This window comes from Fusarium flagelliforme (genome assembly GCF_020744385.1).
Source record: "Fusarium flagelliforme strain FIESC 12 MPI-CAGE-AA-0113 chromosome Unknown B0J16scaffold_5, whole genome shotgun sequence".
NCBI classification, from domain to species: domain Eukaryota; kingdom Fungi; phylum Ascomycota; class Sordariomycetes; order Hypocreales; family Nectriaceae; genus Fusarium; species Fusarium flagelliforme.
In genome coordinates this window covers 2,989,705-3,013,137 of record NW_025763507.1, presented here as the reverse complement: position 1 = coordinate 3,013,137, position 23,433 = coordinate 2,989,705, and the positions used below count along the sequence as shown (strand labels likewise).

General features: G+C 48.8%; 7 protein-coding genes and 1 non-coding gene across 8 annotated transcripts; 3 read left to right on the top strand and 5 right to left on the bottom strand.

Moving 5' to 3' along the window:
- Nucleotides 1-598: 598 nt before the first annotated feature.
- B0J16DRAFT_356917 (putative glycine-rich RNA-binding protein) lies at nt 599-1,186 on the bottom strand (the record flags this gene model as incomplete). Its single annotated transcript, XM_046129508.1, has 3 exons — nt 599-797; nt 861-1,040; nt 1,167-1,186. 3 exons carry the CDS (start codon nt 1,184-1,186, stop codon nt 599-601), a joined length of 399 nt encoding a protein of 132 aa, XP_045981695.1.
- Nucleotides 1,187-3,197: 2,011 nt separating this feature from the next.
- B0J16DRAFT_322001 (glycoside hydrolase superfamily) lies at nt 3,198-4,643 on the top strand (the record flags this gene model as incomplete). Its single annotated transcript, XM_046125676.1, has 4 exons — nt 3,198-3,353; nt 3,403-3,735; nt 3,784-4,579; nt 4,636-4,643. 4 exons carry the CDS (start codon nt 3,198-3,200, stop codon nt 4,641-4,643), a joined length of 1,293 nt encoding a protein of 430 aa, XP_045981694.1.
- Nucleotides 4,644-4,707: 64 nt separating this feature from the next.
- Nucleotides 4,708-9,779, bottom strand: B0J16DRAFT_163210 (uncharacterized protein). The gene is made up of 3 exons (XM_046122247.1): nt 9,018-9,779; nt 7,041-8,969; nt 4,708-6,982 (listed from the first exon to the last, which is right to left on the bottom strand). Exons 1-3 carry the CDS (start codon nt 9,498-9,500, stop codon nt 4,781-4,783), a joined length of 4,614 nt encoding a protein of 1,537 aa, XP_045981693.1. The 5' UTR covers nt 9,501-9,779; the 3' UTR covers nt 4,708-4,780.
- Nucleotides 9,780-10,089: 310 nt separating this feature from the next.
- Nucleotides 10,090-10,180, bottom strand: B0J16DRAFT_t180. Its single transcript has one exon. It is a non-coding gene; the product is annotated as a tRNA-Pro (tRNA).
- A 90-nt stretch (nt 10,181-10,270) lies between these two features.
- Nucleotides 10,271-12,693, bottom strand: B0J16DRAFT_373756 (major facilitator superfamily domain-containing protein; the record flags this gene model as incomplete). The annotated part of the gene is made up of 5 exons (XM_046130543.1): nt 10,271-10,591; nt 10,638-10,732; nt 11,012-11,389; nt 11,439-12,479; nt 12,529-12,693. 5 exons carry the CDS (start codon nt 12,691-12,693, stop codon nt 10,570-10,572), a joined length of 1,701 nt encoding a protein of 566 aa, XP_045981692.1. The 3' UTR covers nt 10,271-10,569.
- Nucleotides 12,694-13,052: 359 nt separating this feature from the next.
- B0J16DRAFT_163200 (uncharacterized protein) lies at nt 13,053-15,334 on the top strand. Its single transcript, XM_046122246.1, has 4 exons — nt 13,053-13,396; nt 13,454-13,967; nt 14,023-14,740; nt 14,791-15,334. The coding sequence occupies exons 1-4, from the start codon at nt 13,119-13,121 to the stop codon at nt 15,186-15,188; spliced, it is 1,908 nt and encodes a 635-aa protein (XP_045981691.1). The 5' UTR covers nt 13,053-13,118; the 3' UTR covers nt 15,189-15,334.
- Nucleotides 15,335-15,438: 104 nt separating this feature from the next.
- Nucleotides 15,439-18,658, bottom strand: B0J16DRAFT_321997 (glycosyl transferase family group 2-domain-containing protein; the record flags this gene model as incomplete). The annotated part of the gene is made up of 4 exons (XM_046125675.1): nt 15,439-15,995; nt 16,047-17,700; nt 17,752-18,192; nt 18,380-18,658. 4 exons carry the CDS (start codon nt 18,656-18,658, stop codon nt 15,439-15,441), a joined length of 2,931 nt encoding a protein of 976 aa, XP_045981690.1.
- A 2,632-nt stretch (nt 18,659-21,290) lies between these two features.
- B0J16DRAFT_401515 (concanavalin A-like lectin/glucanase domain-containing protein) lies at nt 21,291-23,131 on the top strand (the record flags this gene model as incomplete). The annotated part of the gene is made up of 7 exons (XM_046132578.1): nt 21,291-21,534; nt 21,582-21,716; nt 21,770-21,819; nt 21,869-21,942; nt 21,992-22,628; nt 22,679-22,866; nt 22,960-23,131. Exons 1-7 carry the CDS (start codon nt 21,333-21,335, stop codon nt 23,129-23,131), a joined length of 1,458 nt encoding a protein of 485 aa, XP_045981689.1. The 5' UTR covers nt 21,291-21,332.
- Between the last annotated feature and the right edge of the window lie 302 nt (nt 23,132-23,433).

The window sequence follows — 23,433 nt, the reverse complement described above, 5'->3', positions numbered from 1 at the left end:
GTCCCTTGGACGGTCGCGGTGTGAATGGCGTCATGGTTGAGTCAGGCAAGCAGAAACGGCAAGGGAAAAAAAAACGCAGCAGTGGGGAGAATGGAGCAGGTCTGGGATGAGATCGCCTGTCGAAGGAATTGCTTTGGCGCCCGCTTGATTGAGCGCTGGGATGTCGGACAGTTGATGGAGCAGGTCTAACAGAAACAATCGGTCGGATCGTCGTGGGAATCAATCTTATTGTCGTTATGAACAAACTTGCGTCGAAGAAACAGAAACATCGGGCGTCGACGGAGATGTCGGTCGCGCAGAGCATCGGCTCGGGTATGACAACAATACGAGAACAAATCGCGCCATCCTTTGCGCCTCGGGCTGCTTGAGAACAATTGCAGCATAGCCATCACCAAAGGTCAGTGATGTGAGAATAAAAAAGAAAGGTTCTGTCTGCTGTGCTATGGTATCTTGATAAGTTCCTCTCCACCATCAATCGCGGCTGTGTCCGGACTGCAGCGGCCGTATCCCATTGTAGAATTCTTGGGCCGATGATACACAATTGTTTTTTTGATCAACCCACCTCTGACGATGTCTCAGTCTCAGTCTCAGTCTTTCTTTAGTAACCACCTCGGTCACCGCCGCCGTAGCTGCGGTCACCACCACCGTAGCTGCGGTCACCACCACCGTAGCTGCGGTCACCACCGCCGTAACCACCACCACGACCACCACCGTAGCCTCCACGGCCACCACCGAAGCCGCTGCCTCCAGCGGGGCGGGCGTTGGCGACGTTGACTCGGATGCGACGACCATCAAGCCTGGAAGAGAAGAAACGGTTAGCTATTGATTGAGAGAGGGCGGGGGTGAAATGAGGGACATACTCCTGCTCGTTCAGGGCGTTGACGGCAGCGGTAGCCTCCTCCTCGGTGGAAAAGGTGACGAAACCGAATCCACGGGCTCGGCCGGTCTCACGGTCGCGCATGATGATAGAATCGGTGACGGTGCCGAACTCCTCGAAGGTTTGCTTGAGGGTGTCGTCCGTGGTGTTCCAGGACAGGTTTCTGCAGAGAATTTCACGTCAGCATGATTACCCCTCATTCAGAGTTTTCTCGCTCTCGCGACAAAGAGACAGGGATTGAGAGAGGGCAGAGAGCAGAGAACAGAGGCAGAGAGGGAGAGAGACTAACCCGACGTAAAGCTTAGACATGATTGCGCGTGTTGTGGTGAAAGTTCGAAGAAGCGGAGAAGAAGTAAAGGTGAAGCGGCGTAGGAAGTTCATGGAGGGGAGGATGGGGTTTTGTAGATGCAAGAAATGGGATTTTGCTGCCACGTCGCGAGTTATATAACGGAAGGTACAATGTGCGGGCAGAATTTAACGGCTTGAGCAGGTGATTCACGGGCAAAGCTAGCTCTCGGAAGTACTGTCCCTTCACTTTTTTTACCCCTCTTTCCCGCATAAAAGGTAAGTAGTTGCACTTTCCTTCTTGCATTCCAGGCCCAACAGCCCCTCACTTTGGTAGGCGTAGACCACGTCATCCAATTGAAATCTCTGCCTCTCCTCTGATTTTTTCTCGCCTCTGCAGAGTCTGCTCCTGCTTGCTCCCTTAGAGTAGCATTGAGGGAGCATTAGGCCTAGCGGTGGCGGAAGATTGGCTACCCCTCTAACTCCCTCGCGTTAGGCAACCCCAGCAAACTGTTTCTTACAGGTCCCTTTTGCCGCTTGCCCTGCACTGTCCTAGCCCAGCGGGGTTTTCCATCTGCGGATCGCACCCACCATTTTTAAGATTGGATTTGCACTGAAATCCACTGATAAACCGTATCAGTAGGAGGGGTCAGGATCATCTCTTTTTGCGGTTCCGGAAGGTACAGTACTGCACTGACTGGACTGCGCCTCACTTTGTGGTTGGGGAGCCACAATCCCATTTAGCGCCACCTCAACCTCAAGGCTTCTTACCATGGGTGGTCTGATGAACCATCGTGAACACATGTTCCCATCAACAACTCAATTGGTTACCGGCAGCGATGGCGAATTCTATCTGATTATTTTACTTCTTATTAGACCGAAATGGAAACCAATTTATACAACTTCTCGGCGAGAATGACCAGTGCCTTGTATGAGTATGTCTTCGAAGTTATGGAAAAAATCCAGACTGTTCGCCGAACGCCATTATTGCCAGACGGCGTGAATCATTCACTGAACTGTGAATATCATTATGAGATATAATTTCAATTTCTCTAGTATATTAATTTTCACCGTGAGCCATAACATGATACATCGTGAGGGTTTAGTGACGTGTGCCAGAGTTGTGTGGAGATTAACCTATAGCATCTATCTACCCAACCCAATCCAGGTTTCGAGGGGAATTCTGCGCCTTGTTAAGAGGTCTCTTCAATTTCCAAATGTTTAGACGTTGTATTGATCGCGCTCAGATACAAATAATTTACCCACCACCTGGCTGATCCTTTTCATTTCCTCACCTCCCATCTCCACCAACTCGTAGAAACAATTACATCACATGGCCGGAACACTCTGCTCCAAGACAGGCAGTCGTTCGCTTGATGACTTAGTTTGTCCTAGACCACATGGTATGATGTGGGCGGTCGTCATATTCCGGTCATGCTGTCCTACTGGTGCAGGCTGGGAAGCGTGCTATACGCGTAAACGAAATGTTCGGCTCGGTCCGAAAAACGCAATTTACTATCACTGAGAGCAATGACTACACATGTGAGAATATTATAAACAGAATAATGGCTACTTGGCAGATAAAGTGTGGTTACATTATAATATTAGTGGTGGAACTTGACGGTGCAACTATATTCATCGAGTCGGATATCACACCAGATCCCCCACACTGCCAAAGGTGCGTCTGAATTGCCTCACACAGGCATATCCAGTGTCGCTATTAGTGCATTTTATTCCAGCAAGTCGCAAGAGGATACTAAAAACGATCATCAATTACAAAATGCACTACATTTTAAGCCAGCTGCCATATGGAGGAAATGGTTCATCATTGGGGGTTATTCCGAATGCGGATACTGCGGGATGTTGACCTCCGATATACTTAATCCATGGCACTATAGCGGACTTGAACATGGATGAATGAGGGGGATAGGATGCCAAGGAAATGCAACGAAATTATCAAGTATAAAAGCATCGATATGTCTCTACAAGAAATTATCTGGCAACGATTGGCAAGATCTCAATCTCAACTCTCACCATGAAGTTCTCCTCAATCATCGCCGCAGCTTTTGCCAGCTCCCCAGCACTGGCTGTCCCAGCTGGCTTCGTCACCACCGACGGCACAAAGTTCTCTCTTGACGGAAAAGACTTCTTTTTCGCTGGCACTAACGCTTACTTTCTTCCGTTCAACATCGTATGTGCTCTATCAAATATCACACCACGCTACTAACCACCTCTTGCAGTGGGGAACAGACCATTACAAGGATGTCAAGCTCGGTCTTGAAGCTGCCAAGGATGCCGGTCTCAAGGTCGTCCGTACCTGGGCCTTCCATGACAACAACAGGACCTTCTCAGAGGGCGGACTGCCAAAGTATAACACTGGTGCTGAGGACACTGTTTTTCAGTGGTTTGAGAAGGATGGAAGTGTCAAGATTGATCTGAGCAAGCTTGATGTGGTTGTTGAAGCTGCCGAAGCTACTAACATGAAACTGATTCTGGCTTTGACCAACAACTGGGCTGATTATGGTGGTATGGACGTATACACCGTCAACCTCGGTGGTAAATACCACGACGATGTGAGTCCCCCAGCTCATCTTAGCAATCTTACAACTGACCAAGCACAGTTCTACCGTCTACCTGCTATCAAAAAGGCCTTCAAGAACTACATCAAGACCGTAGTCAACCGCTACAAGGACTCACCCGCAGTTATGGCCTGGGAAATCGCCAATGAACCTCGCTGCGGCGCCGACGGTGTCCGAAACCTCCCTCGCGGTCCTGATTGCACTCCCAAGACAATCACTTCTTGGGTCGACGAGATGAGCACCTACATCAAGTCCCTTGACGCTGACCATCTCGTCACCACCGGAAGTGAGGGTGGCTTCAACCGCAAGTCAGATGACTGGACCTACAACGGCGCTGACGGAAACGATTTCGACGCCGAGCTTAAGCTGCCCAACATTGACTTCAACACGTTCCACTCCTACCCTCAATATTGGAGCAAGACTGCCGATTGGGTCGTTCAATGGATCAAGGACCATGCTGCAGCCGGTAAGACCGTTGGAAAGCCTGTCATTCACGAGGAATACGGCTGGCAAGACAAGACAACCCGCGTCAGCGTCATCAGCAAATGGCAAAAGGCCTCTCTTGACTTGGAGATGAGTGACCTGTACTGGCAATTTGGATTCGCCGGCTTCTCGTATGGCAAGAACCACGACGATGGAAACACGATCTATCTCGAAGACGACGAGGCTCAGCCTTTGGTATACGAGCATGCTGCTCGCGTCAACGGGGGAGAAACCACGCCAAAGCCGACGGCTACCACTACTGGATCAACTCCTCCCAAGCCCACTGTTACTGAGGGACCCAAGGTCGGTAGATATGGGCAGTGTGGTGGTTCTTCTTGGACTGGATCTACGGTTTGTGAGTCCCCATACACTTGCAAGGCTCAGAACCAGTGGTACTCTCAGTGTCTGTAGCGATCTAGATCTATTGTAGGTAGTAGAATTGAGATCGGCGAGTTGTGCTATATTTCGTGTTCCATCTTGAGTATTGTTTGAGGCGGCAGTGATAATGCAACGCCTGTAGAAGTGGCACAAATCAGCTCATCCCTTAGCTACCTGGTCATATCTGACTAATATTGACATCAAGTATAAACACAGAGTCGGCGTGAACCAACACCACAGTAGACACACCCTTCTCCAGATCACTCTGTATTGAGAATGTTTTCAGATCCGCACACTGTCGTGGTATCCATAAAACCCTCCGTGAGCCCATCATGAGCCATGCATCTGACTCGGTATAGGCCAAGCTCAGGCATCGCGGATCCCAGTGATCTTCCGCTTTCAGTTTGAGAGCTTTGCATGCACTCCCATCGTCGTCTTTCCAGTCCCACGCAAGGACCCCGAAACCCGTATCAAGTCGTATGCTGGAGCATAACTCAAAGTCGAGGCTTGGAACGCCACTATAGGGGAGTTTGTATTTCCGAAGCCAAGTGTCCTGATGGATGTTCGCAACTACTATCTCCGCTGGACTCGATAATGCGAGAAGCCCATCAGCACTTAATGCGATGTGAACGGTTTCTCTAACATGATACGTCGCTCCCCGCCAGGGATCCATGCGGTGTATTTGTACCTCGCGTTCTGTATCCCATATCGAGATCATACCGCCATTCGTCAAGATGGCTAGATAGCCGCTGGTTGAGAATGCTGTACCATGATGGTATCGGATATAGTCACCGCCATGAACAGGTAATTTTTGCAGACATTGACCAGTCTCTGTGTCCCAGATCCGGATGGGCATGCCATTACATACGATCTTCCCGCATGGTCCATAGGCTATGGCGCTATTATAAGCGCTCTCAGATAGCTCAAAGTGCCGTTGAGGGCGTAGGCCACCGATTTCTGGGTCAAATGAAAAGGGATAGAGAGACTTGTCGCCGGGTACCACAGCCAGAGACCCGTCGCGGTTAGACGCCAGGAGAATACAGCCTTGAGGTGCACAAGGTATTTGCAGTAGCCGATCACCATTAAGCCTGCTGAAGACCTCAACAACCGCATGGTCGTCTACCCCATCAATGTAGCTGTTCACATGGGCCGTCTGAACAATAAACCCGGCCGGATGTTGAATCAGTCCAGAGATCGACTTCTCGGTCGATCCTTCGAGGGACTTCGACTGCCCTGCGATGGTGTCCAAACTCCATATACTGAGTACCTCTCCTCCTATAGTGGCGATCTGGCCACCTCTACCACAGCGTAGTACATTGACGGGGGTAATGTTTGGGCACACGATTTTCATGCCTTTGTCCAAGTCCCATAGGCCGAATCTCCCAGGTACAGCGATGATTAAGAATCTATCATTGTCCGCCCATGCGATTCCAGAGTATTTCTTATCTTCTATAACCGCATGTATAGCGAGGTCCGTCTCCCAGGAGCAGAGCCTAACACTATTATAGGAAATGAGTGCCAAGCGAGTTCGTTCCCGATTGATGGCGATTCCTCTCAATTGTTGATAGTCATGGAGTTTCAAAGTTAGTGTCTTTGACAGGGTGCCTTGTGTATCGGGATCCCATATTTCTATATTATGATCAGCAAGCGGGTCGTCGCTAAGGACAATGAGACCCGTCTTCCCCAAGGACGTAGAAATCCACTCAAACCGTTGGCCGACTGTATCCAGTGTCTGTACTACAGTTTTCGTGTATGGGTTCCAGATATCAAGATGATAGGTCTCATCTGATAGCAGAAAGACAGGGAAGGGAGGGTCACAATCCATCGCAAGGAGTTGCCCATCTGGAGAAAACTTTACCTCTCCGCGAGTAACCTTGTCCGTATGAAAGGATCCAGTACATCTTCCGTCAGAGATAGTATATAGGCTGACTGTGGAACCGCCAACTGGCCCCTCGGATACTGCTGCCAGCTGTTGTCCATCAGGATGGAAAGCTATACCTTGGAGTAAGCCATTCACACTCTGGAATGACCTGAGTCGTCCGCCAGTTGAAGCGTCCAAAATCAGGATGCGGTATTGATCCACACTTATCACCGCGATATGTCTCCCGTCGGGCGAAAAGCCCAAGGAACACTCTTGGTTGTCGACACCTGGAACAAGTTGAAGGCATGTATCCCAGGTTTGGAATGAAGGGGCGTGGACCTTTATAGAACTAGGCATCTCCCTCTTAAAGCACTGTCTTATGATACTGGTCTCCGGGCTGAAGATTAATGCTGAGAAGTACAGCTGTAGTGGTGCATTATCCATGACAGATCTGTGCGTCAAGGCAAAACGCCATGAATCTTCGAGGAGGTCCCTGAGCTCCTGTGGCGCATGGTACTGCTACGTTGCTGTTAGCTACTCCGCTCAAAACTTGGAATTTTAGTGCTGTGCTACTCACTACATCGATTTTCACTTTCTGAATAGCTTTGACGGCCTCTGAAGCGCATCCCAGTAGACTCATCGCCTCCAACCAATAAAGGTACTTCTGCTTGCAGAAGGTGGTAATGAGGTTGAATGCCGGTGCATACTGACCTTCCAAGACTCCAAGAAGCCCCTCATGGAAGTGGTCAGCCCAATGAACACATGCATACTGGAGAGGAATTAGTGAATGGGACTTCGGCGGTTCGATCCCATCTATGAGGGCACCGTGGTCATTTAGCCCATACAGGTCGCGATGTAACCCTTTCTGCATGGCCTGAACGCTACTTAGAAAGACATTGTGGTGCTCTGCGGCGATCCCAGATCCCATCACCTCATGTGAAGACCGCAAGAAGTCCTTGACAGACTGGTGAACAGTATAGACTATGTCGCCCCTGATAGTCAGGAGCGAGCCACAGGACTTGACGATGTTCGATAAAGCGTTCTTGTCTTCAGATAACTTGTTAAGTATCGAGTGTGATGAACTGATCTCGGCAAGAGTAAGAGGCCGATACGCAACACCAACAACGGCAAGAGCCGCTTTACATAAGTCTCTGTCTCTAGACTCATTAATCCTTTCCACCATTCTTTCGTAAAGCTTTTCAAGACCTGCAGGAAAGGACTTCAGAACAGTTGGAATATGGTGAGACATGACATCGGGCTTGCTCAGCTCCTCGCAGACTAGCGAAACCCAAAGAAATGTGTCATCGGCGTTAGCTAGCAGATGTTTCTGGATTTCCTCACGGGCTGACGCGCTATAGCTGTTCTCCGCACCCAGCTCATTGACCTTCCGCATGACATACTTCTCGACAGCGTCTGATATCGCAGCGCTGTTCATTTCCAGTTGCAATCGCACCTTCCTCTTTGTGCCATCCAGTCTTTTCTCGATCTCGAACCAGTTTCTACTGGATACGATCCATTTGGCTTTGTAAGAAGTTGATGCCCGGACAATGAATCTGAGGAGTTGATCTCGGTCTGTTGTACATTCATCCAAGGCGTCAATTACGAACACGCAAGCTTCGGCAAGGTCCCCATCTTCAAGGATAGCGATGAGAATATCGCACAAGGTCTGCCAGGCGTTGCTGTCACTAAACGCGCCTTTACCTTCTTTCTTGTACTCCTTGCAGATGTGGTATATCATATGCGGTCGGGTTCGCACCAGCGACCAGAGAAGTCCGCGGAGGACGTTGGTCGCAGTCCTCAGTCGAGGCTCTGTAGCTTGACAGAAGAAGTAGAAAATATTCTCAGGCGAGGACTTCTCGATTTCCGTGATGATACCGGCCAGAAGCATTGTTTTCCCCTTTCCGGGATCACCTTTGATCCACAAGAGGGTATCTTCGCTTCCTGCAAGCCATTGTTTGTACTCCTCGTTTTCCACAATCCAACGATAGGATTCGTAGAATAGACCGCCCTTTGCATCAACGATGCCCTTTCTGTCTTTTTGTGGGCTTGTAACACGAAGCTCCGCCAGACACTCATTGTCCAATTCATCAAGTCGGTCCTGTCGCTGCCACTGAGCATGCTCCTTGGCCGTGACAGAAATCTCTTGGAGATTCGTTCGCATCTCCAAAGTGTTATACTGATTTGAGTCGACGCCGAGCGCATTCTCGGCCTCCTTGATCTCCTTGATGTGACCGGCCCAGTCATCCACCTTTGGCAAGTCTCGCATGAACACTGCCAAACGACTGTGATGGTACAAGATCACACTCTTCATCTGGAAAAGCAGTAACTTCTGGTATAAAGTGATAATCTGCTTTTCCAGTTGACCTCTCATTGGTCTGCTTGAGTTGCTCGCATGAACATCTTGGAGAAGCCATGGCGACAGTTCCCAGTACCAATCCATTCGTTTGAGAACATATTCCATACCTTCCCTGTTCTTTGTTGGCTCGGTGAGTGGACTTGAGAGAATCTATATCTAGTTAGCAGCCTTCCAGCCTTGATCCCATTCTAAGCTAACCTCAAGAGCACAGCAGATCCCTGCCCACGGTACAGCAGCTTGTGGTACAGCCTTGAGCCCTGCCCCAACCGCCTCTCGCAATGGCTTGGACAATTCTAACCATTGGTTCACTTTCTGTTTCTGACTTGAATTCTTTGCAGTGTTCTCAAGACCCTTCGAGGTCAATCGTTTCATTTGTTCCCATCTTATAGCATGGTCTGAATAGATAATGTTGGCTTCGAGTGATGAATCTGTCTGGAGATGGCGGGACAGAATCTTCTCATACGTATCGACGATGGTAGCGGAAGAATCTCTTTTGAGGTCATCGTAAGCTTGATTCCAGAGTCTTTCTGAAACATGAACGGTAGTCGATTGGACATGGGGCTGTTCAGAAGCCGTAGACTCGCTTTCCAATGGCTCATGGACTTCCGGCACTGGAGAAGTCGGCCTGCTAGCGGGCCATCTTGCACTGAGTCTGTTGAGCTTATTTCGCAGGCGTTCCATAGTCTCAAAATCGGAAGGCTTAAGGTGAAATATCCCAAGAGAAAGTCTAAGATATCACGCCCTTTACGGTTGTTTCGCCTAAGGTCAGAGTCTCAGAAAGGTTGGAAGGACTGAAATGCCAGTAGACCGGGCTCAAGAAGCTTGGGCTGATCACAAGGTCCCCTCTTCTTAACGATTCCTTTCCAACCTATTAGACTTCTCAACGAAGAGTCTCACATGAAGACTCGTATTCCATGGCACTAGGCATGGATATGACAGGGGATATCTGCCGGTTCCCGGGATGGTCGAAAGCTTAATTCCAATGGGAAAACAGCATTTTCAACACACTATCGCTTACGGCGGCTGTCTGATTTGTTTATAGGACAGCATAGGATGGAAAGTCAGAGGACACGGTGAGACCTTTCCAGACATTATACTCGATACCCCTGCCAACACCGCCAAACCACAGAATGATGGTGAGGCCCAGCAACATACCTATCCCATACTCGTCGTACAGTCGCATTCTACCAATGGATGGACACCTTGCCCGTAACAATAGCAAACGATCCAAAAAGAAATGATATTCATTTTGTCAGAAGGGCAAAAGGAAGGGTCTGGCCGGGGATTGAACCCGGGACCTCTCGCAAGCAATGCTATAGGGTTTTCCCTAAGCGAGAATCATACCACTAGACCACCAGACCGGTGATTTCATCACGTGATGATTGGATGAAAGCAAGGGCGCGAATAGCCACTATACCGTGGGATGATGCAGAAAAGTAGCTTTACAAAGACGAGATCCTGCTGGTCATATCTTTGTATTGAATTTTCGATACGTCTCTACTAAAGTACAAGTTTAGAGGCACTGGCGACTAGCTCAAGCGCAAATGAAAGGACTCCAAGCTCAGGCTCTTTACATTAAAACAGTTGCAAATGCAGGCAATCTAATGAGAACATTGACGATATGACATGCAGAGGTATAGAATAACTGAAGTAAAAAAATAAGATAAACCTAAACTATATTCTCAGTCTTATCTGCTTATTACAGCCAGCTAAAAGAGAGCTTCCCTAGAGGCTATTGCTATATCTTCTCTCACTCTTCAGTGCCACAGTGCCTATAGACCCTGAAGCAAAAATGAAAATTAGGGCAAAAATACATACAACAGCGGGGATTCGCTGGTCGTCACCGACCCAACTACTAATCCGCCGGTTAGTGGCTTGACTATGGGAGAGCGGACGGGATCCCGTATTTTCCACTACCTTTGGTCGTATGTGCTTAATCAAAGCTCAATTGAACATTATAGCCACTGTTTGTTATGACACCATTTTGGGAAATGTTCGGTGGGAGCAAATTTGAATCAATCCGGGGTTTTGTGATATGGCGAGGACCCCTGCATCAGGGTTTTTGAACAATTGGCCATCGAGAACAAGAGATTCATAATTTGGTCATTTCATTCTAGCTAAGACCTATCTACATCGCCTTTTATCTTGGTCCCCTAGGCCTTAGAAGACGACTTGTTCTTAGCCGCCTTGACATTCTTCCACTCCAATCCAAAAGACACAATGAAGGCAGCCGCACCCATAGCAAGACCAAGATACCAGATAGACCTCATCGAGTCATTGTACGCCTTCAACACAAGATCCAACTTATCTCCCGACACAAGTTTTCTGATGCTTGCAGCTCCGCTGTTGCTGAGTTGATTGGGGTCGATGTCTGGAACATATTTCGTGATCTTGTTCTCCAGCTGTCCTTGGAGTAAAGTCTGGGCTACAGTGATGAATACTGTGCCTCCAAGGAATCCAACGAAACTGAGGATGGAAAGACCAATTGTCGCGTCGCTTTCTGAGAGGACGGTTTGGATTGCGATGGCTGGTTGTTGGAGGGTAAGACCCATGCCTGCGCCGGTGATGATCTGCAGATTTATCAGTAATGCACAGAAAGCTCCTGCTGTGGAAACATACCTGATATCCAATCCATTTACCTTGGCTAACATCCGCAGTCCAGGTGCAAATAAGAGCGGCGCCAATGACCAGAATAGCGCTCCCAGCGATGGAGAAGGGAGTGAAGTACCCCACAGCACTGACCAGAATTCCACTGACAATGACAAACAAAACATTGCTGAGCAGTAGCGGCAGTAGAGCAATGCCAGAGCCTTCAGGGGATTTGCCCTTGACAACCTGGAACCAAACAGGGATGTAAAAGGCGTATATCACCAGAACAGAACCGATGGTGAAGTTGAGAAGACAAGAAGCCAGAACTGTTCGCTTGAAAATGATCCTTGGCGGCACCGTAGCCTTTTCTTTTCTCCATGCTTGATACCCAGCGAAGGCGAGGAATAGGACGGCAAAGACGACGAAGAGAGCAATGACACGGCCGCTGGACCATTTTTGCTCCTCTTTACCAAACTCGAGAGCAAACAGGAGACAAACAATCGCGCCAGCAACCAGCAGAAAGCCAATGGGATCAAGGTCCAAGAACTTCTGACGCCATGTCTCAGCCGGCTTAGCAGGTGATGGTCTGTTGGGAGCAAGAATGAACAGCAAGATCAAAGAAAGACCACCGATAGGCACATTGATCCAGAAGCACCAACGCCAACTGACCGACGTAAGATAGCCTCCAAGAATAGGACCCAAGATCGAAGAGATTCCAAAGGCAGAGCCTAAAGATCCCAGATACTTTGGCCGTTCCTCAAGAGGAAATAAGAGTGTGATGTAGATAAACACCCCAGATCCAATGCCGGCACCACCGATACCAGTGATAGCTCGTCCAACGATCAAGGCATTCGAGTTGGGCGCGGCAGCACAAACAATAGATCCAATTTCGAATATGGCGGTAAGAATAAAGAGAACCCATTTGGTGGAATAGTATTTAAAGACGAGACCGAAGGACAACTGGAAGACGCAGAGCGGAAGGAGGAAGGCGGATTCGTACCAGGCTATGTCTCCAAAGCTGTCGAACTCGGCGGATATAGTTGGAATAGCTGTACCGATGATAGTTCGGTCCTTGGTGGTGTTAGTAGATGTTTGGGGAGTTGGATTGGGTATGACCTACCAGTGCGACCAGGAAGAAGACGAGGAAAAGAGCGACCATAGTTGGCAGGACGACCTTCTTTGGAGGATATGTCTTGACATTGTCTGTGGTATCTGAGTGTTGATTGACTGCTTCAGTAGTTGGCCGCTCTGGGCTATCAGAAGTTCTATGGTCTTTTTCATCCATGCTGGAGAGTTTGCTAGTGGCAGTGTACGTGATGGTAGTGTCAGAAGGTGTTGTCGAATAGAGACTGGCGGGCAGTTTATGAACAGACACCAGCTTGGAATAAAACAATTGATAGTAATTAAGAGAAGTCAAATACGAGAAAGAAGATGCATTTAAATATCAAGGAAGCATTCCTTTCAATTCCAAGTCAATTACACATTTCGATCCCTATCTCAAAGGATTCTCCAGATCAGCCAATCAAACACCACTCCTAAAATCTCGGTCTCGGTACCGAGCCCGAGCTAGTCCATACTCATCCTCAAAAACCTCGCGGGGTCCCCGAGCTTTTAATTACAACAACGTCATGGATCGAGCAACACGATAGGTCACCAACTCCAAGTCCCAAATTGTCGATCGTGTCGGAAAATATACAAAGACCGACCACCATGAGATCTCAAGCATGTGAACCGTGTGCGAAGCGAAAAGTCCGCTGCGATAGATCGGAACCGCCTTGTTCGAATTGTAAGCGTCGCAAAAATGATACTTGCACTTATCCCGAAGTGTCACCTTTTGAGCGCATTAAAAAGCTCGAGGAAATTGTTAGGTCTTTGGGCGGAGATCCAGATAATGGAGAAAGGCCGAGTGGTACGCCTTCGTTGGGGGGGAGTCATGCCCAGACGCCAGTTATTGTGCAGCAGGACGGCAAGGGAGTTTATCAGGAATCGTAAGTGAAAGAGATGATTTTATCGCATGCGATTTGAATAACTGATTGGATTGTCAGGGAGGGTTGGCAGACGTGGATAGACGTCTCGCGACTTTACAAGGGATCAAAACCACAATTCAGCTCCAATGATCCTAGAGGCACAGCTCTATCACCAGCTAAATTTCTCCCTCATGCATTCAACGGCTCACCATGGCGGGATAATACCCAAATCTCAGAAACACTGCCTCTACAAATGCCTGCCTTGGAAGCTGTCAAACTTTGGGACACATTCATGGAGCGTGTCGAGCCTGTTGTCAAGATTAACTTCAAATGGACCCTGGCTCACCTGAAAGCAGCAGTAGCAAATGAAGAAAAGTGGAACGCTCTTGACGACGGTGAGCGAGCGTTGATCTTGTCGACGAGGCTATTTGCTGCTGTGACTTTGACGAATAAGGAATGTCTGAAGCGGTTTGGTAGAGCGAGGGCTCTTTTGATGAATGAGTGTCGCATGAGATGCGATATCGCCTTTTCGGGGATGAATCTCTTGGCTATCGACAGTATCGCAACGCTAAAGGCGTTCTGCTTCTACATAGTATGTGTTCCCTACCAGTTCTGTTCCCACCAGCACTAACAATAACATCTCTTAGAAAGCAAACATCGACGTCTTGTCATCCCGCAGTCTCTCCAGCCTAATCGGACTAATATCGCGCAGTGCCGAACAGCTGGGCATCCACCGCGACGGGACAGTCCTGGGGCTCTCACCCATCGAAACAGAAGAACGTCGAAGACTCTGGTGGCAGCTTCAACATCTCGAACTTATTCTATCCCTCAAAAACGGCGTGACACCCTTGTCTTTCGGTACAGCATGGGACGTCAGACTTCCACTCAACATCGAAGACGAAGATCTCGATCCGAGTTCAAAATTCGCGCCTAAGGAACGGACTGGTCTAACGAGCTTTGCGTATACCTGTTTTACGTATTTTATCATGGAGAAACAGCGCGGTTTTCGGCGGTTTGCCCAGGCGAAACAGATAGCTGCGGGTGAAGGGTCGTTGCTTGGATGTTTGAGTCCTGCGATGGTTGATGGGATGGAAAGCAGTTTGAATGAACATTTTCTTCAGTATTGTGATCCTATCAATCCTCTGCATACATTGTTACAGATCTCAGCACGAGCAGTCGTGAATATTCTACGCTTACGAAAATATCACGACGCGAAGTTGCAGTCTGACCGGGGGGATGAGAAGGCCAACATTGATCATTTCAATGCATGTATGCAGGCGATGAGATACCAAGTTGTTTCGTACGCGAATCCTCTTCTTCACAAATTCCGCTGGCTCGCTGAAGCTTCGTTTGTGTGGTATGCTCGTAAGTATTCCCCATTTGTCTAACATAAAGTCTCATACTAATAGTTACAGTCATTGGTATCTTAGTAGACATGTCAAGTCTGACAGATGTAACCATGATCCAATCAGCCTGGTCCCTACTGAGCGAGCTATACGCAGTCGCAGATCAATTAACAGACATGCCAGAAGACCGAAGAACTTCACATGCAGCCAAGTCGGTTATCGCAACTTGGTATGAGTGTCGACAGAAGCCTGGGTTGACCGACATGGAGAAACCGGAGTTTGTATCACAGTTGGAGGAGATCTTGACCGAGACTGAAGGAAACGTTATTGAGTACACGAATGACAAGGATGCGCCGATGAGTTCGTTGCTCGAGTTTGGACTGGGAAGGGCTGGGGAAGATGACTTGCAACCTTTCGGGTTTGAGTTTGCGGATATCGATTGGGCGTTTTGGGATAGTATCAGTTGAAACAGATATTGCTCTTCATTGAAAGAGACTTTGGTAGTCACCAGAATCATCAGATGCAAGAGGATAATTGTAGAAGTTCGAAGTAGTATTAAACCATGCCTAGATGAGAGCATTCTTAGGCTACACTAGTATCATTCTATGTTCAGTAACTATTTGTCCGTTTTCTCATGATATGTATTAGTTCTCCATTTTCGTTTCTAATATTTCGTTAATTTCCCATATGATAATAAGTTTTCCCATTTTTTTGTGATTAAGTCAAGCCGAGGAAGATCGGCAAGCAGAACGCGCAAGCAATCTGGACAGCCAGTGGCACGATAGCAAATGTACCAGATGAGAACTTTCCAGGCGCAATAGTCCAGCCCCAGGGCGCAGCGACGGCCATGTAAATCATGCCGCCGGCAAGCACGAAGCAGATAAGGAATGTGTACTTGAATCGGTGCATCATCTTGTTGAGACCGATGTAGATACCGGTAGGGCCCAGCTCCTTGGATGTCGACGCCCACTCAATGTTGATGGAGAAGGCGTGGCAGAGGAGGGCCTTGGCACAGTTGATGCTGATGCCACCAAAGAAGAGAAGGAGGAAGGGAAGCCATTTGCATGCCTCGAGGATGGCAGACCAGAATGACTTCTCCTTGAGACGGTGTCGCGTCATGCTGCATGCGACCGAGGCGACACCGTTGAAGATGACTAGAAGGGAGACCCAAATACCCCATGAGGGCATGTAGAATTGGTCTAGGTCGTAGAAGAAGAGTCCAACGAGGACGTAGTTGATGAGGGTGAGGAGCAAACCAGCAGCGATGGCGTAGTCTAAGAAGGTCAGTATGAGAGTCAAATATTAACCATGAGGCAGAAACTTACAGGTGAAGATGTAGGCGATAATGGAGATCTTGCTGGTCACTGGCATGCTGCTCCAAAGGAATCGCAGGAAGAGTCGAGTGACGGGACCCTTGTAGATCCACTGGTAGAAAGGATGGAACACCAATTCGTTGCATCCATAAGCGTACTTCTCCCATCGGTTCAGCTCGTCGTAAACCGTCAGGGAAACACCCTCCTCAAAACCACCGTTGTGGTAAGTAGCCAGTCGACAGACCATACCAGCCATCTGAACCCTCAGACTGATATCAAAGTCTTCGGAAACGTGCGAGTCAGACCACCATTTGGTAACCTTATCAGATGGATCGACAAACGCAACGCTTTGGACAGCCTTCCAGCGAAGGAAGGCGTTATGACCGACGAAAGGAGCGACATCACCAGTACCGACACCATATTTGATAGCCGTGTAAACAATGTTGGTGAAGTAGGTGATGCCGTTTTCGAAAATGTTGTGGGCGACTTGCATGACGCCTGATCCGTGTTGCAGAATAGCGACTTCAGGGCTCTCGTACATCTCAAGAGCGCCGTAAAGAAGACAATCGATGGGGACACGAGTGTCGCAGTCAATAAGAAGAATGATCTCACCCATGCGGATGTTGCCCTCAGCCCAGGTCTTGCCCTCGTCAGCATCAACCATGTTCTGAAGAGCCTGATCGTAAAGCTGGTCATCATCCTCAGCAGTCAAATCCTCATAGCTGCATCCACGGTTCTGACATTCCAGCTCAGTGAGTCTCAACATCTCATCTTCGACACGGTTGGAAAAGGCGAGACAGTAGTTCATGTTACTAGCCTTCTTGAACTTGCCCTTGCGAACGAAGCCGAGTGCATTGGCGCGACCTTGGGGAGAGAGGGAACTTTCGTCTTGGTTGTCGACTTCAGGGTCAACGGGGGGAGAGCGCTTGAACCAGGAGAAGCCCTTGGACTTGGGAGACTTTTTGTTTGGAAGACGGGCGCAGTAGCCGATGCCGTTCTCGCGGTAGTATTGTTTGCGAGCAGCAGCGAGTTCGGGCTGAATGCACTGCATACCATCGTCGTTGATGTAGACGGAAGCTGTACCACCTTGGTTCTCGTAGTGCTGGATTGCTGCCATGACTGAGACCATGGTTGGGACAATGACACCTCGCAGACCCTCCTTGTAGACAGGCATTTGTACAGTGATATGAGGAAGTTGGTAGTCCTTGTATCGCTTGGGGTTGGGCTTGATGGCAGAGTGAAACTTGGAGTTCTTGAGGCAGATTCCAGCGGGGAGGAGAAGCTGGAAGACACTACTGACAACAACGATGAAGAAGAATAGTGACAAGACCATCAGAGGAGGAACGACGGCGGCCAACGCAAAGCGCTTGTAGTCGCCGTCCCAAGACCATTGGCGAACGAGCTTTGAAATACCAACACTCTGAGTCAGGATAACCAACATTATGACAATGCCGATTCTGAAAGAGTGGACAAGGAGAGTAGGGCGTCTAAGCGCTCTGCTCTCGATATCAGCATCGTCGTCATCGCCACCTTCTTCAACCTTGATGGCGGCCTGGTAGACTTCATTTCGCTCATCAATGGCACCACGAACGGGCGTGTGGAAGTTTTCCTCAGAGTGCTCTTCAGTCTGTGCCAGCAAACCACGAGGCATGTTGGGACCAACAACCTGTAAATGGGTCAGATTCGAGCACTGCGAGCTTAATGGTATAGAACTTACAAAGGCCAACATTTGCTTCTCGACGTTGTGCGCGACATTGAGAACATTTCTCGCCTCGTGCGACCAGATCAGTACACATCGTTCTTGAACGACAATGCATGCGCTGGTAAGGTGCACGAGCGAATCGTGGATCTCGGCAAAGCTGGCAACGATGGGAATACGAGCACCAGTGTCTTCATTGATAAGGCTGCCTTGTCCAGGCTTGATGCTATCCAGAACTGAATTGGTCACCTCGGACGACATGGAGACAACAGCAGCTTCATTGATGCGACCGATGGCGGCAGCCAGGTCTGGGCTGGGGTCATCTGGATTGTAGAGATAAGAACCATCTGGCTTCTTGAGTGCAATACATGTTGAAGACCAGCCGCTTGTGATGGCAGCAGCGGCAGGCTCATCAAACCAGCCTAGTAGGGTCGCACGACGGGCGATGTACTTGGCCACCTGCGATCGTCAGTATCGATGTTGATCATTTAAGCGATTGTTTGTTTGTTGGTGAGGGGTCGATGGGGACCAACAGGCCACCCAGCGTATCGGGTAAAGCACAAGCAAGGGCGGTGAAGAGGGTAACAGTGATGTTGGATCCCAAGCATGAAACAGTTCAAGCCGTGAAGAGAAAGGTTTTACTCACAACAGGCAGGTCCGCAGCCGTGGCATCGGGAAGCTGCATGACAGCTGGTGTTCCCGAGTAGGAGCTGTGCGCAGATCTTGAAGGCGGAGCTCTTCTCGTCCACTCTGGTGCTTTCTGCTGCTGTATCACAGAGGGCACATGAGCAGGAGGAGGAGGAGTAGGGGCAGGTTCGTGATCCCCAGCCTCAAGCCTCTTGAGAGTCGCAGAGTCCATGACGGGACTGGGCGGCTGGAGCACGCCCGACTCGATAAAGCGAGAGGCAGGCTTCTCAGAAGTCATGGCTCACGTGGAGGTGAAGACACGAGAGATGGCTTCAGGTCACACGCGGCGATGGAATAACGAGCGGTTGGATTTAAGAGAAAGCAGAAGGATCAAACGAAGGTGAAGATCTGCCCACGGGACACGACCAGGGGTAAGGGTGTGGGATGGGAATGGGGGAAAGGTAAAGGAAGAGGAAGGAGGTGCTTCTCAAAGCCAAGAGCAGATGAAGATGGACAGAGTATGTGGGATAACCGCGGGTCAAGCAAGTTATGAATGTCTTTTGCACACGGCTTATCCGTGTCAGCATGGGAATCTACAGTACGATACGGTAGGATGGACAACACTAGTCAAAGATACCAACGCAGTGGCAAGCTTGAGCTGAAAAGTTAACCGATCTGAGCTGAGATGGAGTCTGGATTCGACCATGGACCTGGAGCTGTGCTGTGCTGTACAGTATGTACTCGTCAGGTCAGACAAGAAAAGCAGACCAGACAAGAGGGAACGTGGGTAGTGGCTGATGTCGTTATCCTTCGCATCTTTCTCTTTGTTGGGAACGGGATATCATTCTCGGCATGCATATCTCTCGGTGAGATTCAGACTCAGGCTCAGTCTCGGATGCAGCCAGGCCAGGCCACAGGCCAGGACCCAGGGCCAGATCAGACCCTCTTCTAAAAACGTAACACCAACAATCACAATCAAGAAATATGCAAATCCTTGCCCATTTTGTTGCAGCATCTGCACGAGAAAAACGTGTCTGTCTCCTCTCATATCCTTGCCCCCCTGTTCCTGTGCCTGGGATACGGAGAAAGTGAATAACGCATGGATATTTTGTTGTCCCTGTCACTTTCACCTCTAGCGAGCTGATGCCAAGTCCGCCAAATTTGCTTGACAGCAACATAACACGGGCGTCGGCATCGACTATCTTGCTGTCCCTGTAGCCATAACGACGGAGGGTATGGTACCCGTCACCAGGATCAAATCTTGGATATAGAGTTAGAGTTACAGTAGAGTACAGCGGTTACGATAAAACCAGCCTTGTTGATTAAATTGACTGGACAACTCTATTTGCCCCTCCAGGTCGTTGTGTCTCAAGGTTTCGTGTTATCCCCGCTATTTCCCCCGAGACCTGGACCTGGCTTGCACTGACTGGAACTTTTTTGCCAGTGGGGAACCAGATTCAGCCAGCCAGGGTGGCGGAGGACCTCAAAGATCGATCAAACCAGTAAACGATCTGGTTGGGCGAGAAACAAATAGTAAGGCTAGCTGCGAGAAACAAACAAACTTCGGCGAGACAACGCAACGCAACGCAACGCCTCCAAGCGGGAGGGATTAATTCTTTAGCGAGGTGATAGGGCAAGCGAGAGAACGTGCGCAGGCGCAAATTCACTTCGGCAGTTGGTCAAAGAGTCAGAGTCAACATGAAACCCACATGGAAGTGTCGTTGACTTTTTTCTCTACGATACGAGCATGGTTGCAGAAAGCGTCATGTCGTTCTGCGGCGCTTCTTTTTTTTTTTTTCATCTTCTTTTTTTAAATTAGTCCTCACTTTTTCTCCGGACACTTAACCAAATACGGCTAACATTAAATTACTATCTCCAGCCATCGAGATATCCTCCGGTGAGAAACCAATAAGTAAGCCCGAAAAAAGCATCTAAATGCACGTAATCCGTTGCAAACAAGGTCAATACATGAAGAAAAGAAGGCTACTGTAGAAAGATAACGTCGTGCCAGTATCTTTAGGGGATAGTGCAGTGGGCGGCCCGTAACCCGCTAGGGAGGGGGGGACGGGCCTAGAGCCTAATGTCTACTAATCTTGAAAAGATAAGTCTGATAACGTCTTGGTACCCCTGGTCATATATCTCTTGGCTGCAACAAGGACCAGGGGTTCCTTTACCTTCTCGACTTCCTCTTTGACTCGTAGCGGCATGTTTATGTTGTTACACGGCATATGAAACCTGCATAACTAAACACAGAAGAACGGACCATGGGCACTCTTGTGGAAGTTTTCCCTTTCGAACCTCTCCTCGGTCGAACCGGGGGTTCTTTTTTTTCATCCCACCGTAACTGCTACCGGCCCGCCCAGCCTTGGATCGGTGCTAAGCCAATCGCGCCTTTGACAGCAATATGTGGCTTACTTTTTACTCTCCTAGCTTCTCTCCCAGACCCGTTGCCGCTGACGCTGACACACGCTTTAATATTCATCGGGTTAGTTTGTTTTTTTGTTTAACTCGACATGTGCCTGTTGGACCTCATCCGACGGGATAGTTACGGCCTTGTTTGTTGATATCCATGGATATGGCGAAATATTGAATGCTGCCGTGAGGCGAGATTATCCCACATCTCAACACTTCCCATGCATCTTGCACCATCATATCTTTGTATTGAAATCTTGCATAATCACCTCAAGATAAACCTCGAGCTTTGGTCGAGACCCAAGGATCAGCAATCTCCATTATCCCTGTCTCTTGTTCGTGTTGGGTTCTGGTAGCGATTCTTGTCTTGGCTTTGCTTTCAGCTCGACAAGCCAAGAAGACCCTCCCAGAAAAAAAGTGAATGCATTCTTGAACCAACTGTCCCTTGGATAAATTCGAATTCGTTCGCTAGCTACAGTACAGTTCCTTTCCCCCTCCCATCCCCTTGTCTGTCACTTCCAACATTGGACATTGGCATTTGACATATCCCCACTTTGGTCATGGAAGGTTCAAGGACTGCCACCTCTGCTGCTGCTGCAGAAGGCTCTTCATTGCGGCAGCAGACCACAGCGGATCCTTTCGCTACTCCTGGTCCTGACAATACTGAGAACCCTTTTGCGACACCTGTTGCTGCGACGCCTGCTGCTGAGTCTGTAACATCGCGACAATTGGGATTTACTCGCAATGATTCTTCATTTGAAGGTATGTATTTACGTTAACCATCCTTTATCTTATCTAACAATTTTCAGCATCCAGTGGTGTTCGCCGACGCTTCAGAAGTAGTCGTCTCCAAGGCGAATTTGAGAAGCCATGGCTAGAGGATAAGAAGAAGCAATGGAATTGGGACAGCACCATCTTCTACACATGTGTCTTCCTCGGTCTTGGTAAGTTTACATTTTTTTCCATGTTCTTTTCAGTCACTAACCTTTATATTCAGGTCTTGGAGGATTCCTCTGCTGGAAAGAGACCAATGTCCCCAAGCATGATGTAAGTGAAGCTCATAAAATGCATCACCATCACAAACTAATTGATTTAGTACTGCTTGGTCATGGACGACCATTTCCAGAACCTTAACAACTGGAATCATGAAGTTCAGATGAACGGCTTCGGGTATGTCTTGTCCTCAATTTCTTTCATTTTCATCACTAATAATCATCAGTACTGGTGCCTTTGACTGGACTACCGATGATCCAGCCAACTCATATGTCGATGCAGAGGGCCTTCACATCGTCCCTACAGCGACTCTTGAGAGCACCTCCATCACCAGAGCACAGCTCGAGAATGGTTTCACCGTCAACATGACCACCAACAGCAAAACTTGGGGAACATGTACCTCAAAGACCATCAAGAAGAACAACGACCGCTGGCCCTGCGCATCGCACAGTAACGCCACGCTCGGTCAAATCATTAACCCCGTGCGATCCGCGCGCCTAAACACAAAGGGTAAAAAGTCCATCCGCTACGGGCGCGTCGAGGTCGTGGCGCGTATGCCTAAAGGTGACTGGCTCTGGCCTGCCATCTGGATGATGCCCCAAGATGACGTCTACGGTGAATGGCCGAAATCCGGTGAGATTGATATTGCTGAGAGCCGTGGCAATGATGGAAAGAAGTATCCTATGGGTAACAACCTTGTGTCGTCGGCGCTTCACTGGGGAACTGCTACGGAGAATGATCGCTGGAGGAGGGCTTATGGCGAGTGGGGAGGAAAGCGAGTCCTTTACTCTGAGAAGTTTCACACTTATGGCCTTGAATGGAGTGAGAAGTATCTCTTTACCTGGCTCGACGGTCGTCTCCGAGTAAGTCTTTTCTCTATATTTTCTACGGGCTGTGACTAACTTCTTTACAGCAAGTTCAATTCTTCGACTTCACCAAGAACAAGAACCTTTGGACATATGGTGAATTCGCCGGCGAGTCCATCAACGGTTCAATCCCCGTAGACCCCTGGAGCAGCACCGGTCGTAAAAACACACCGTTTGACGAAAAATTCTTTCTCATCCTCAACGTTGCAGTGGGTAGCACCAACGGTTGGTTCCCGTAAGTCTTATTCTCCTCTTTTTCTACGACTCTATTCCACTTTTTTGCCCCTCGATCTCACTTGCATCAGATGCTAATCTATTCTGCTTACAGCGACGCAATCGGCGACAAACCCTGGGCTGATAGCAGCGAGACCCCTATGCGTGATTTCTGGAAGGCCAACGATACTTGGCTTCCCACGTGGGGTCCTGTCAAAGACCGTGGTATGGTTGTCAAGTCTGTCAAGATGTGGCAGGAGGGGGCATGTGGAACCAAATCCACCTGAAGCATCATGCAAGATTAGTATCTCTTAGGGCTGAATTTTTATTTTTATCTTTGGAAATAGTATACAGAATGGTATCATTGTAATGTCTTGATAGTCTTATCTTTTGTCTTATGAAGTTATCTTGCGCACGTGGTGTTGCACCTCTAATCTTACACGGATTGCATCGTTTCGTACTAAATTCTCACCAACATGAACGAATACACGTAATTGGTGCGACTGAAAAGCCTCTTTATCTGTCACTTGTATCTTGTTAGATCTTGTGTCAGCAATCGGAGAGTTTACCAGATTTGCTTGTGCGGGCC